The sequence below is a fragment of the Calypte anna genome, chromosome 3, assembly GCF_003957555.1.
Source record: "Calypte anna isolate BGI_N300 chromosome 3, bCalAnn1_v1.p, whole genome shotgun sequence".
Taxonomy (NCBI): Eukaryota; Metazoa; Chordata; class Aves; order Apodiformes; family Trochilidae; genus Calypte; species Calypte anna.
This window is the reverse complement of record NC_044246.1, coordinates 110,408,423-110,421,570: the sequence shown is the minus strand read 5'-3', so window position 1 is coordinate 110,421,570 and position 13,148 is coordinate 110,408,423. Positions and strand designations below refer to the sequence as shown.

The following is a 13,148-nucleotide window of genomic DNA, read 5'->3' as shown; positions in this document are numbered from 1 at the left end:
CCCTCTGCCTCTCTCGGCTGTGGTGTGAGGGGTGGAGGGGAGTGAGAGGCTTCTCTGTGGTTCCGTCGAACTGCAGGGCCGGGACTGGGCCCATGGCCTTTGGACCCGGATAGCAGCAGAGGCAGAGTTTACCTTTGGGTATTAGAAGAGATTTCTTGACTGAAAGGGTTATTAAAGGCTGGAACAGGCTGCCCAAGGAGGTGGCTGGATTACAGTGCCTGAAGGTGTTGAAAAGACGTGTAGGTGTGGTGATTAGGAATGTGGTTTAGCACCGAACACGGTAGAACTGAGTTAATGGTCGGACTTAATGATCTTAAAGATTTTTTCCAACCAAAATGATTCCGAGATTCCATCCTGGCTTCAGGATCATGTCTGCAGGGAGCTCGGCGCTCCTCCGATGCTCCTTTGTGCTCATCAGATTATCTGTATAGTGGTATACAGATACATATATATGTATATATATGTAGTGTATATATCATTAAAGTACTTGTATGGAGTGTGTTGCTGCAGCACCACAACAGCAACAGAGATAACTTTCCAGTTTTGTGCAGATTTCTTCATAAAGGTGTCAGGAAGCCATGTGTATCCATCCAGGTAGTTGTGAAGGAGATAAGGTTACTGCCTCTTGAAGCCAAGCTGTAAAGGTTTTGGCTTGGGAAGGAAGTGCAGGCATAAGGTATAGAGAGCAGAAGCAGAGGAACTTGCAGCTTTCAGGAGTTACTGAGCCTCTCCCCTATGTCAGTGTCATGCATGACAGGATGAGCTCTGCAGCTTGTTATTACCCCTGTGTTCTTGCACACCACATTATTTTTTCTTATTAGTTTCTTGGTACATCTCTGATTTCTGTCCAGCCCAAGGCACCTTTTCCAAAGTGTATGATCTGTCATCGGTTTTCTGACAGTTCACTCCCTTCTAAATGCATCTCATGTTGAGGCTTCCTCTTTGACAGTGAGAAATCCAGAGATGAGAGATGGGAAGGTGAGAAGGTAACTAGGCATGCCTGACTGACACTGAAGAGATCTTTTGTGGATGTGGATGAGTTGTAGGAATGTTTTCCTTAACTAGAGGAAAATACAGGATTTTTCTTGACCTCCTTTATGCATTTTCTGGTTGAAAGGTGAGAGAAAGGGTGTATGTCGAATGTGTAGGCACATAAATACACTCATTTTTTCCCTGAGTATTTGTTTAGCTTTTAGAAAACTGCTTGGCCTCTCCATGCTCACTTCTCCCACATTGGATTTATTGGATAATGTGTTTTTATTTTCTTCAGCTTCCTCCATACTCAGGAGTGGGACAGCCATGCTGAGAGCCAAGGGTGCTCTCCTGCGCCTGCAGCCTTCCTGCTGCACACTCCTGGCACAACTTCCAGCCTGTCAGCTCTCAGAACGTTCCCTGCACAGGCAGCCACTGCACCCTGAGTGGGCTGCCCTTGCAGAAAAACAGCTGAAAGGCAAGAATCCCAAGGATTTAATTTGGCACACCCCCGAGGGCATTGACATCAAGCCCCTGTATTCCAAAAGGGACACAAAAGACCTCCCTGAGGAGCTGCCAGGGATGAAACCTTTCACTCGGGGCCCCTACCCAACCATGTACACATACAGACCATGGACTATCCGCCAGTATGCTGGTTTCAGTACAGTGGAGGAGAGCAATAAGTTCTACAAGGACAACATTAAAGGTAAGACTGCTGGTTTGGGAAATTTGGATTGACAGGAAGCTGAACATGAGCCAGCAGTGTGCCTGGGTAACCAGGAAGGCCAATGGCATCCTGGGCTGTGTCAGGAACAGTGTGGCCAACAAGTCCAGGGAAGGGATTCTGCCCCTGTACTCAGCGCTGGTGAGGCCACAGCTTGAGTCCTGTGTCCAGTTCTGGGCCCCTCAGTGCAGGAAGGAGATTGAGGTGCTGGAGCAGGTCCAGAGAAGAGCAAGGAGGCTGGTGAAGGGATCCAGCACAAGTCCTGTTAGGAAGGGCTGAGGGAGCTGGGGGTGTTGAGGCTGGAGAAGAGGAGGCTCAGGGGAGGCCTCATCACTCTCTACAACTCCCTGAAAGGAGGTTGGAGCCAGGGGGGGGTTGGTCTCTTTTCCCAGGCAACTCTCAGCAAGACAAGAGGGCATGGTCTTAAGTTGTGCCAGGGGAGGTTTAGGTTGGATATTAGAAAGAATTTCTTTCCAGAGAGGGTGATCAGGCATTGGAATGGGCTGCCCAGGGAAGTAGTGGATTCTCCGTGTCTGGAAATACTTCAAAAGAGACTGGATGTGGCACTCAGTGCCATGGGCTGGGAACTGCAGAGGTAGTGGATCAAGGGTTGCACTTGATTATCTCTGAGGTCCCTTCCAACCCAGCCAATTCTATGGATCTATGATGACATTGCCTTGCAAAGCCACTGGAATGTTCACGACCTGAATTACATGCCAAATGTGATTATTCCTCCTTGTGAGTTGTGGTTTCTGATAGGATCTTCCCAGTGGCATTCTAGTTCTTTATTACTGGCAGGTTGGATCATTTCTGAAACTGCTTCATCTTTGCTGTTGAGCTGGAAAAATGAATGTGTTAAATGCTGGTTTTAGTTACTCTGGACACTTAAAGAGACATAATTTGTCTGTATGCCAGGGTCTCACCAGCAAAGGTCATGGAGCAATTTACACTCATTTTGTGACCGTGAGAAAAAAATGTCTAACTTTGTCACTTAGCTAGACTTTTGGTCTTACTGCATCCTGATATTTTGGGTTTCCATCTCACCCATTTTAAATGAATTTATAAATACATATGGGTAGTGTCATTCATGGTATATTAGTAAAGTCAGGTTCCTAAAAATAGTGATATTTTCCTTATATGAGAGATGTTTTCCCAGTATTTCTGCAGTATTGTTCTTTGTAGCAATTTGTTTAGCTAATAGCCAGAGCATCATCATAATATAATATTGAGTTAGGCTTTGTAAAAAAAATTACTAAAAAGTTGTTCTTGATAGACTGAAGCAGTAGTTTTACACCAGCCACACATCTTAGAAGTTTTTTGAAGCTAATTATAACCTTACCAGTTAAAACAACAAACCAATGCAAGTTGCCCTTGTAATAATATATCTGTGATACTTTTATTTCCCACTTTGAAGTCCCTCTTACTCAAAATATAACTTGAGGGGGGGGGTGTGGGGAGAGCTCGGGGGTTTTATTCTCTTTTGATACCATGATTAGCTGATAGGAAGTAATATTAGCTGCTGCAGTCCTTTTGTGTGTGTTCCCATTCTTTCCATTTATGAAACACTCAGAAAATTAAGAAATTAAAAGTACAGGGCATTAGAGATTGATAAACAAACTTGTCAGTGGGAAAACTGTTCTGAATATTCTCTGTTTTACTGCTGAATGTTGCTGCTGAAGCAGAAGTGCTAATGCTTGGGTTAACTGGTAATACAGCTCAGTAACTCAGGAATCTTTGCTGCCAGGAATTTTTCACCTTTATTCCAGTTCTAATACTATGATACTATAATTTTATCTTGTGTTAAAGGTGTGTTGATATTGAATTATTTGACATAGATTCTCAATCTGCCCTAGTTTTTTGTAAATCATTTTTAGTAATTCACTTAAAATCTCTCATTAGTAAGAGAATTCTCTTACTTAATTGTGAGTTTTCACAATTGCTGAAGTTTCTATTGTTTGAAACTAGGCAGAAATTTAAATTTTTGTCATTGCTTTTCAGAGGTAATCCCTAGCTTTGTTGATCAAAGATAACAACTGGTATCTGAGTGATTTTCTGCTAATGCTGAGAAGCAGATTTGCAGATGCAGCAGATCCAGCTCATTCAGAAACAGCAGTGCTGGTAGGAGGTGAATTCCCAGGGGTAGCAGAGTTTCAGGTACTGCTTTCAGGTTGCAGCAATAAGTCTGCCTAGAACTCTATCCCCTTCCCTGCTTTATATGAATAATTTTCTCCTACTATAGATGTAGTAGTGCATCACGTTGCTTTATGAACAGTGTGGATCACTACAGAGTTAGGGTAACAATCTGTTTAATTCATGATAAAGAGAAGGTACTGTGATGTAGCTTATCATGCTTGTTTTTCCAGCTAAGCAGAATTTCTGCATATAGCCCTGATACTGGATTTCTATGCACGTGGCTACTTGTGGCTAAACTGTTAAGTTTGTTAAGCATGGTAAGCTGGTTGTGTGGCTGGAATAGAAGGACTGCCCTTTAGAAACTTTTTCCTATGTTTAAGACTAGAAGAGCTTGGACAAGTTTAGGGATGGAACAGCCTTAAAAATTGGTTTATTGTCCAAGTCTGGATCGTGTAAGATAAAATTAATGAATTTCAATCCAGTTCTAATGCAAGTCTGTTCAACACCTCTGAATTTCTTTCTTTGCTGATTGTTTTTGGTTTTGTTTGTTTGCTTTTTGGTTTTGTCATCATTTAGCTGGCCAGCAGGGATTATCTGTTGCTTTTGATTTAGCCACCCATCGTGGTTATGACTCAGACAACCCCCGAGTTCGAGGAGATGTTGGAATGGCCGGAGTTGCCATCGACACAGTGGAAGACACCAAAATCCTTTTTGATGGAATTCCTTTGGACAAAATGTCAGTTTCTATGACTATGAATGGGGCAGTCATTCCCGTGTTGGCAACATTCATTGTCACTGGAGAAGAACAGGGAGTGCCTCAGGCCAAGCTGACAGGGACAATCCAAAATGACATCTTGAAGGAGTTCATGGTCCGAAACACCTACATCTTCCCCCCAGAGCCATCAATGAGGATTATTGCTGACATCTTCCAGTACACCTCAAAGGTATTGATGCTTTAAATGTATTTACTTCTGTTACTGCATCTAATTAACTATTCATGAGGTGCTTTGGAGAACAAAGCAGAAAATGGGAAGAGCTGTCATAGTGAAGAATGCTGTGGTTGAGGAAGGGCTGGGAGGAGGAATTCAGATTCCAGATCACATACTGCACAACTGTGAAGATTTTCAAGTCAATTCAATTTTTTTAAACCAGTCCAAATCAAATTCAGATTAAGATGAGCCTAAGCTTAAAAGGGTGGCATGAAGCCTAGAGACAAGAACAGACAGGCCGTGCTTCTCACAGAAAGTAGGATGCTCCACAGACAAGAAGCTTTATACAACTGTAAGCAGGACTGAAGTGTTAAGAAAACTTGAAGGACTTCTGCTGCAAAATTAAATATGAGCAGGAGTAATAAAAGGAGTGAGGTGCTCAACTCATGGCTGAAGTGCTTTACTACTGGTGGTTTTCTTAGTTGCATTTTTGTTGGAGAGGTGGCACGCAGCCTGTAATTGAGAAAGATACTGTGGTGGGTTAGAGTTTAAGCACAATGAAGAGTGCAAAGAGGTAAAAAAACTTGTGAAGTAAACAGCTGTGAACACCACTTAATGGAGGCAGGTTGTATTCACAGTGTTCAAAGAATGGATAGTTTGTGAATGTTGATAGAACAGCTGTCTGATCCCCTCCTCTGTTGTATTGTGTTGTCTTTTACTTTTGCAGTATATGCCAAAATTTAATTCCATTTCAATCAGTGGGTACCACATGCAAGAGGCAGGAGCTGACACCATCCTGGAATTAGCATATACTATAGCAGATGGCTTGGAGTACTGCAGAACTGGGCTTCAGGCTGGCCTTACCATTGATGAGTTTGCACCCAGGTGAGCTAAAGAAATAAGCAAATATATAAAACTCACTTTTAGTAAAACCTATAGGAAAATAGATCTGGTGTAGCAGATACTTGGGCTACATCTCCACTAATAAACTGAATAAAACTCGAGCACAAGCCCAAGTCAAGGTCTGTTGTGAGAATTGGTGTCTCTAAGTCAGGAGAAGGATCTCTAAGCTGTTATATCTAATACAGTGGAAGCTTTATGACTCCAGAATGCAGCAAGAGCTCTTGCAGTTTTTCTATGCTGTTTTATTGAATTTTTTTTCATTAGTACTACTTTGCAACTGTAAATTGGACTATCCAAACTTCCCCTCATTAAGCACTTTTCCCAAATATTTCAAATTCCCTCAAAATAAAATTTAATTTTAAGCAGAATATTGTATTTATATATAGTTATTGCCAAAGTAAGCAGAATCACTGCTTTAGTGGTCTAGTTGATTTACAATTTCCTTAATTATATAATGAGTTTAAAAAAACAGAAGGTGTGGTTCATGTGGCTTGTTGCACATCCCACCTACAGAAGTCAGCTGAATTAATCTGATTCCAAGATCTGTGGTGAAAACTAACTGGATCATGTAGAAAAAGATATGGCCTTATTTTCAGGCTTTCTAGTGATGGAGAATCTGTTAGAGCCTTTGGCAAATTGTTTCATTTGCTAATTCATTGTTTAAAAAGTGTATCTTTAGTATAATGAGTTTTACAGGCTTTAACTACGTGGGTTTACATTTCTAAAAATCATAGAAGCTGTAAGCAGGAAAAGGGAGATCAACAGGAACATTGTTTGACTTTGGTTGCCTGCAGAGCTGTCCCTGGGGACAGTTTGAAATCTCTGGGGACAGTATGGCAATTGCAGGGACCATTGTCACTGCCAGTTTGCCTGCAGTCACCTTGTTTGAAGGCTTGGAAAGCTTATTGGCATCATTCTGGAGCAAATGGCATCAATGTCCAGGAACATTCCCATCATCTTATTAATAGGAGATGTTGCTCTTTTACTGAAATGGAGTTATTAGAATGTTTTAATGTTTTATCCTGTTTGGGTGCTTTTGTTACAGGCTCTCCTTCTTCTGGGGAATTGGCATGAACTTCTATATGGAAATAGCCAAGCTGAGAGCTGGGAGGAGGCTGTGGGCTCACTTGATAGAGAAAATGTTTAAGCCCAAAGATCCCAAATCTCTTCTCCTGAGAGCTCATTGTCAAACATCAGGCTGGTCTCTCACTGAGCAGGTTAGAAACTGTACTCTCATCAGCTTCCTAATTCAAATATGGTCTCATGGTGTAGATCTTAAAGGGGACTGCTGGTTTTTGCTCATGAAGATGCAGCTTGCTGAAAGAGACAACCTGCCTTACTCTCAGTCTGACACCCACTAGCTCTGGAGACATCTTTTTGCTTTCATAAGACAAAAAGTTCTCTTGGATGCTCACAGCATTGCTTCCCAACATGCTGGTTTATGAATTATCTTCTTGTTCTGGATTGCCACGAACTGCTCAGGTACAAGGACAGAAACTAAAGACTTGAAACTGTGTTCACAGTCTGGCTTTTCATTATAAGGCTTCATTTTCATTCTGGAATCACTGTCTCAAGCACTTGTGCTCAGAAGTAGATACTGAGTTGAGTAGGATCCAAACTTGATGAGTAGGGAGAGAATTTCTGAGAGGTGGTTATATTACTTCAGGACTCAGGAGAGGAGTTTCTCTTGGATTCGTCCTCTAAGTTATGCTTACAGAATGCAACTGAATGAGTAAATAGAGGCACAGTTTCCTCAAGATGACTGGCTTGAGAATTCATTTGAGCAGCCAAGAAATCATTCATACCCCTGACTCTCACTGCTGAACACTGAAGTGATGGTTACAGCGCATCAGCTCTTTTAAAAGTGGGTGCACAACCTTCTTGTCCTGCTGAGTTACATCACAACAAGAAAATAAATCATCAGACTTCATATAGTTTCCCAAGTGAGGTCAGATCTGGGTTCCAGCTCTGATTCCAGTGCCTGCTTCTCAGTCAAAGTCATGCAATATGAGTTATTTTTAGATTGTGGTTGCAACTATTGTTATTTGACTTCTGTTTCCTGATTTATTTTTTTTTTTAATCAAGCAGATGTCATCATGTTTATTTACATTACAGGAACACTGCAAAACTAAACAGTAGCCTTTGTGAGTCCTCCTGTCAGAAGTATGAGTGCAAAAATATTACAAAAAATTGTTCAACCATCTTCCATTCTCTGGCTTAAATATATTTCTGGTTGGATCATAATTTTTTTTTTCTGTTTAAGCATTATTTATGTTAATACAGGTCCTCAGGGCCCAGTGTATACTCCTTAGAGGGTTCAGAGTACAAATTTAATTTCCTCTGGTCTGCCTTAAGATAGGTATCCACTCATAAATTAGGTTTTACTTTCTTGCTCCCACAAATTTTTTTTTCTGTAATTCTCTAAATGGAATACTTGAACCAGAAACAGATTCCAATGTAGGTAGAATTATCATTCCCTTGAAAAATAGTGGTGTTAAACCCATTTCTTTTTGGAAAATAAATGAAATTCACAGATCTCATTATTAATTTTGCCATCATCAAAGATCCTGTTATATTCCTGGCTCTTCATTATTTTGGATACATTTCATCCCAACAAAGCATGTCAAGAATTAGGAATGCAATCTGAGCTACTGTTAAATTTCCCCAATAATCACATTTAATAAGAAAGGCAGCTGCAGTGGGTGATTCTTAGAACATAAGTCACTCCCAGGAGATCATGATAATTCCTCTTTGACTCTAAAGTCACATAGATACAGCTCAGCTGTGTAGAAGTCTGAAAAGTGCAGGTAAACATTTTGACCTAAAGGTTGGCATTATATTTTGTGATACTATTTCTGCACCTCATGCTTCAAATCATCCTTTTTTTTTTTTTTTTTTTTTTTTTTTGGTTAATATCCCAGTTTTCTCATAGATATCTTTCTATTTTATGGTGCTGACCAATTCGAGCTGTCATTCCTACCTTATGTAACGCAGTCATTAATTAAAATATTAACCATTAATTATAATCATTAATTAATTAAAATATTAACCACATTTAGTTCCAAAACAGATCTTTACTGTTTTGACAAGTGTGCTGTTCACTACTTAGAGAATTCTGGAATCCAAGGATGGAGGACATCAGGACTACCTGTGCCATCCTCTCTACCTTGGATTCATGAAGTTCTTTGAAACACCGAAATATAACTAATTTAAATATAATGTTCAAGTAATGTAAGTAATATTAAGTAATTAGGATTAAGTTAGACTTAATATAAATTAGGCTTTGCTTTGTTAGCATAACCAGTTTACTCATACACTAATTATTTTTACTTGACTTATGAATTAATCTCTGTCTGAGATACCGATACTTTATATATAAGTTCGATTGGATGCTTATTATTAACCACCTTCTTTTTCAGCTTTTGGTACCATTCCAGTGTCTCAGGGGGGAATCTGCATTCATTTCATTGCAGATGAAATGTGATTAATTTGCCTCAGCCCCATGGCAGATTTCCTGAGCTTCAGAGCTCTCCTTTGCCTTCCAGGATCCCTTCAACAACGTGATCCGTACCACAATCGAGGCGATGGCCGCGGTCTTTGGGGGCACTCAGTCTCTCCATACAAATTCCTTTGATGAAGCCCTGGGTTTGCCCACAGTGAAGAGTGCTCGGATTGCTCGGAACACACAGATCATCATTCAAGAAGAGTCAGGTATCCCAAAAGTGGCAGACCCCTGGGGGGGATCTTACCTCATGGAGTGCCTCACCGATGATGTCTATGAAGCTGCTTTAAAGGTCAGTTTGCATCACCTTGTATGTGAAAATTTTAGGTATAGGGGTTCTGAGAAATGACTTTTAAGGAAGGTAAATGGTACCTTCTGGAGAGGGAATTATTTCACTTATGCTTCAGTGAGTTCTTCATAAATGAACTTTATGAAAATACAGTGCATGTTTCAAGAAAGAAAGTCTTCAGCCTTCTAGTAGACTACATTCAAAAGGGAAATATCCCAGAGTGGAACAAATAATCAAGCCTCTAGAGTCACTTGCACAACGAAGATTCCCAGTTTATTGGGATCTCTGTTTTAAGAGTTCAACAGAAAAAAGAGTCAAATCAACCTAGGTAGTTACTCATACCTTGGGATTTTAAGGGTTATTGAAAGCAAAGTTTTATAGCCAGCCATGTAGACAGGTGTGGTCTGACCATACTTGAGCATTATGCAGAATTTAGGGGAAATCTTTCTGTTGGATCAAAACACTTTTTAAATTATGTTTTTAGCTGCCAGCCATTACTTACATGTGGAAAGCACTGTGCAGCAGTACTCTGACTGGTGACAATCCTGCATAAAGAGTAACCTGGTCTAGTTGGAGGTGTCCCTGCCCATGCATAGGGTTGGAACTATGATGATAGTAGTTATTTAAGGTCCCTTCCAACCCAAACCAATCTATGATTTTATGATTCTGTCTCTAGCCTAGACCTAAACCTAGTGATTCTTCTTTTGAGCAAAGTATTGCTCTTACTCAAAGTCCCAAATTACATGAGCTAAGACAGGCTCAAACACTAACCTGGGACTGTACTGCCATGACAATATCTGACATGTTTTTTACATCCTTGTTGACTAGAACTCTTCTAGACAGTGGCAGGCAATGTCTGATGGCCTTTTTCAGTAGGCAGTTTAAATCCAGTCACCTTGGTTTGGAGCTGAACAGGCTTCTGCTGTGTGAGAGCTGCACCATGCCATGCCATTTGAGTTTAGGACCTGAGAACTTACCCCTGGGTTGTTCAGTGTATTTCTTTTTGTATACATGTAACCACTAGGGCTGGTTGGCAGGCAGAAGCCTGTTCTTAGCCAAGATCTCAAATTTTAAGCCTTTTCATCCACAGATGTTACTATGCCATGCACTGTTTTTAGCTTTAGGGAGCTCTAGCAATTAAAATGATCTTTTATCTGCAGCCTCTTTGCATTTATACCAAAACCTGTAGTCAGGGACATGGAGCTAGGAAACACACTTTTAGAGCAGAGGACTATATGTCTATAGGTGTAACAAAAACTTTGATTGCTATACAAGTGCAAAGCTTATTTTCTGAACCTTCTTTTCATTTTTTTCTCAGCTTGTTGAGGAGATTGAAGAAATGGGGGGAATGGCCAAAGCTGTTGCTGAGGGGATTCCCAAACTTCGTATTGAGGAGTGTGCAGCCCGGAGACAAGCCAGGATTGACTCTGGTAGGGACCAGGGAGATAAAAGAAAGGCAAAACCCCTACAGAATACCTTTTTATCAAGTTGAGGGTTTTTTGCACATATTTTTGTTGCATTGGATTCTTTCTGGTTGGTTTGTTTGTTGTAGTTTAGGAGTAGCAGATTGTAAGTGATACAGTGGTAATATTTTAGTGTTGTGTCATTTAAAGTTTCTGGAAATAAATAGCAGTATGTATGAAATACAGTACAACTGTGAAAAAAGTCTTGCTTAACATGCCTACAATTAGATAAGATTGTCCTATAGGAGTCTTTTGGACTTTTAATAGTTAATTTAATTTCTTCTAGGATCTTCAAACTGTGATAAAAAGCCTGACCGCCAGCAGATGGCGATGTGTCTGGGCCAAAGTCCCGGTTTTGCCTCTAAACTGCATCTTTTTCCTATAGACCAGAAAAAAAAATAGTCATCTCAGGTTAGGGGGTGATTCAGATTCTTGTTTGTGATATGTATACATGTGTATATGCATATATAGTGCACATATAGTAAGGATATGTGGATATGTACCTATATATGTATATACATATATGCTATAAGCTGTATTCACTTCTTGTAGTTTGCATTCCTGTAACAGTCCAGTAACAGAAACTAAGGTTAACTCAAACACAAAAGAAGTTCTATGAACTTTTTTGTTTGGAGGATAAATTTGGGGTGGGTGTCTAATTAAGCCCCATAAAGAATAATCAATGAAGTTCTGAGTTTCAGAACTGAGTTGTCAGTTCTCTCCTAGGGTAAATTACTTCCTGTTGATTTGAAGAGTGTAGGAATGTTATCAAGCATTGCAAATAAAGATAGCTGTTAAGCCCTTACTGGCTGAAAAGTAAAACAGAATTTTACAACATGATAAAATAAGCCTTATTGACAGGGAGTAGTTTTAGGTAAGAACTTCATTTTCTCTGTTATCTGGTAAATCAGAAAAGTAAATGCAGAGCAGTCCAGGAGACCAGCACTATTTAATGCTGTAAAAATCAGTTATGTAAACTTAAAAAGATAAAGATATCTTTAAAAAATATAAAAATATAGTATTTTTTTAGTGACTTATTACTAAATCACTTTGTAAGGTAAATAATATTCTTTTAAAATTTTTTTTTCTGGCCCAGTATTCCCTGAGTTGAATGTTGATGAATCTAAGTATCTCTTAGATACTTAGATTTCTACAATATGGAAAATACAGACTTAAGTCCTTCCAATAAGAACTAATGTTGAGTATTTGAAATGTATGTAGTTATAAAGCAAAACATTGCATTAAAATGCTCAAAATTTTCTTGTCCTATTAATATTGTGTCTTTTCTCAGTAGTTTGCAAATGTATTCTGAGTTTCTGGTGTTTCCACTGGAAATAGGGTCTGAAGTAATTGTTGGAGTAAACAAGCATCAGCTGGAGAAAGAGGAGAGAGTTGAAGTTCTGGCTATTGATAACACTTCAGTCCGTAACAAGCAGATTGAGAAGATTAATAAGGTGGGAACTACATTCTTAAAAAATAAACTTCTTGTAATTGCAGATACAACTTGTGTAAAGGTGGCTTGCCAGAAGCTTAACCTCTGGCTTTCTGAGGATCTGCTCTAGTCTTTAGTGGAGAAGCTAGATTTTGTTTTCTACTTTTGTGGAAGCTGATGGAAAATCCCAAGGAGCACAGTATTAGAATTGAAACAGAAATGGTTTTGTTCTGTTCATTTGGTTTTAATTACAGCATTTTAGATAGACTCATGAATATGTATGTCTAGCCTTTCCAAATTAGTAAAAATGTAGTTAAAATGGTTTTAATGTTGTTATTATATGGACTTGTACATGTTTAAAAAGTCTGAGACACCTTTTTACTTCTAATCCTGTTGAAATATGTAGCATGTGTTGAAAACTAACAACTCCATGCCTCCAGACTCAGTATTTGAAGTTAGACAGTCTAACACAGTTAACTTCCCAGTCACTTTGCTGTTTGTTTTAACTTAATATTTTTCTCCTCCACTTCAGGTGAAAGCCAGTAGAGATCAAGCAGCAGTTCAGCAATGTCTTGCTGCTCTAACACAATGTGCAGCTACTGGGGAAGGCAACTTACTTGCTCTTGCAGTGGAAGCAGCACGTGCAAGGTATTGGTGGAGGGGGATCCATCTCCCACTGCTGTTTAAAAAGTGTTAGTTCTGTTTCACCTTTTAACTGTTCTTGGCTATGGTGTCATTAAGGTTGGTATCTTGAGATGTTTTGGGCTTGGGTGAAGTAAAAGTTGGCTGCAGATAGATTAT

At 39.7% G+C, this 13,148-nt stretch overlaps 1 protein-coding gene across 7 annotated transcripts in view; it reads left to right on the top strand.

Moving 5' to 3' along the window:
• Window positions 1-13,148, top strand: part of MMUT (methylmalonyl-CoA mutase) — a 37,866-nt gene that overhangs the window by 16,881 nt on the left and 7,837 nt on the right. For 2 of the 7 annotated variants that reach the window (XM_030447702.1, XM_030447705.1), the window contains 8 exons: window positions 1,271-1,678; window positions 4,406-4,773; window positions 5,486-5,643; window positions 6,707-6,878; window positions 9,207-9,455; window positions 10,771-10,882; window positions 12,254-12,369; window positions 12,880-12,995. In XM_030447702.1, the coding sequence (XP_030303562.1) occupies window positions 1,300-1,678; window positions 4,406-4,773; window positions 5,486-5,643; window positions 6,707-6,878; window positions 9,207-9,455; window positions 10,771-10,882; window positions 12,254-12,369; window positions 12,880-12,995 (1,670 nt within the window). In that variant the 5' untranslated portion in view covers window positions 1,271-1,299. Of the gene's footprint in view, window positions 1-49; window positions 240-378; window positions 1,679-4,405; window positions 4,774-5,485; window positions 5,644-6,706; window positions 6,879-9,206; window positions 9,456-10,770; window positions 10,883-12,253; window positions 12,370-12,879; window positions 12,996-13,148 lie in introns of those variants that run through there. The other 5 variants (XM_030447707.1, XM_030447704.1, XM_030447706.1 and 2 more) reach the window with 5 other exon arrangements.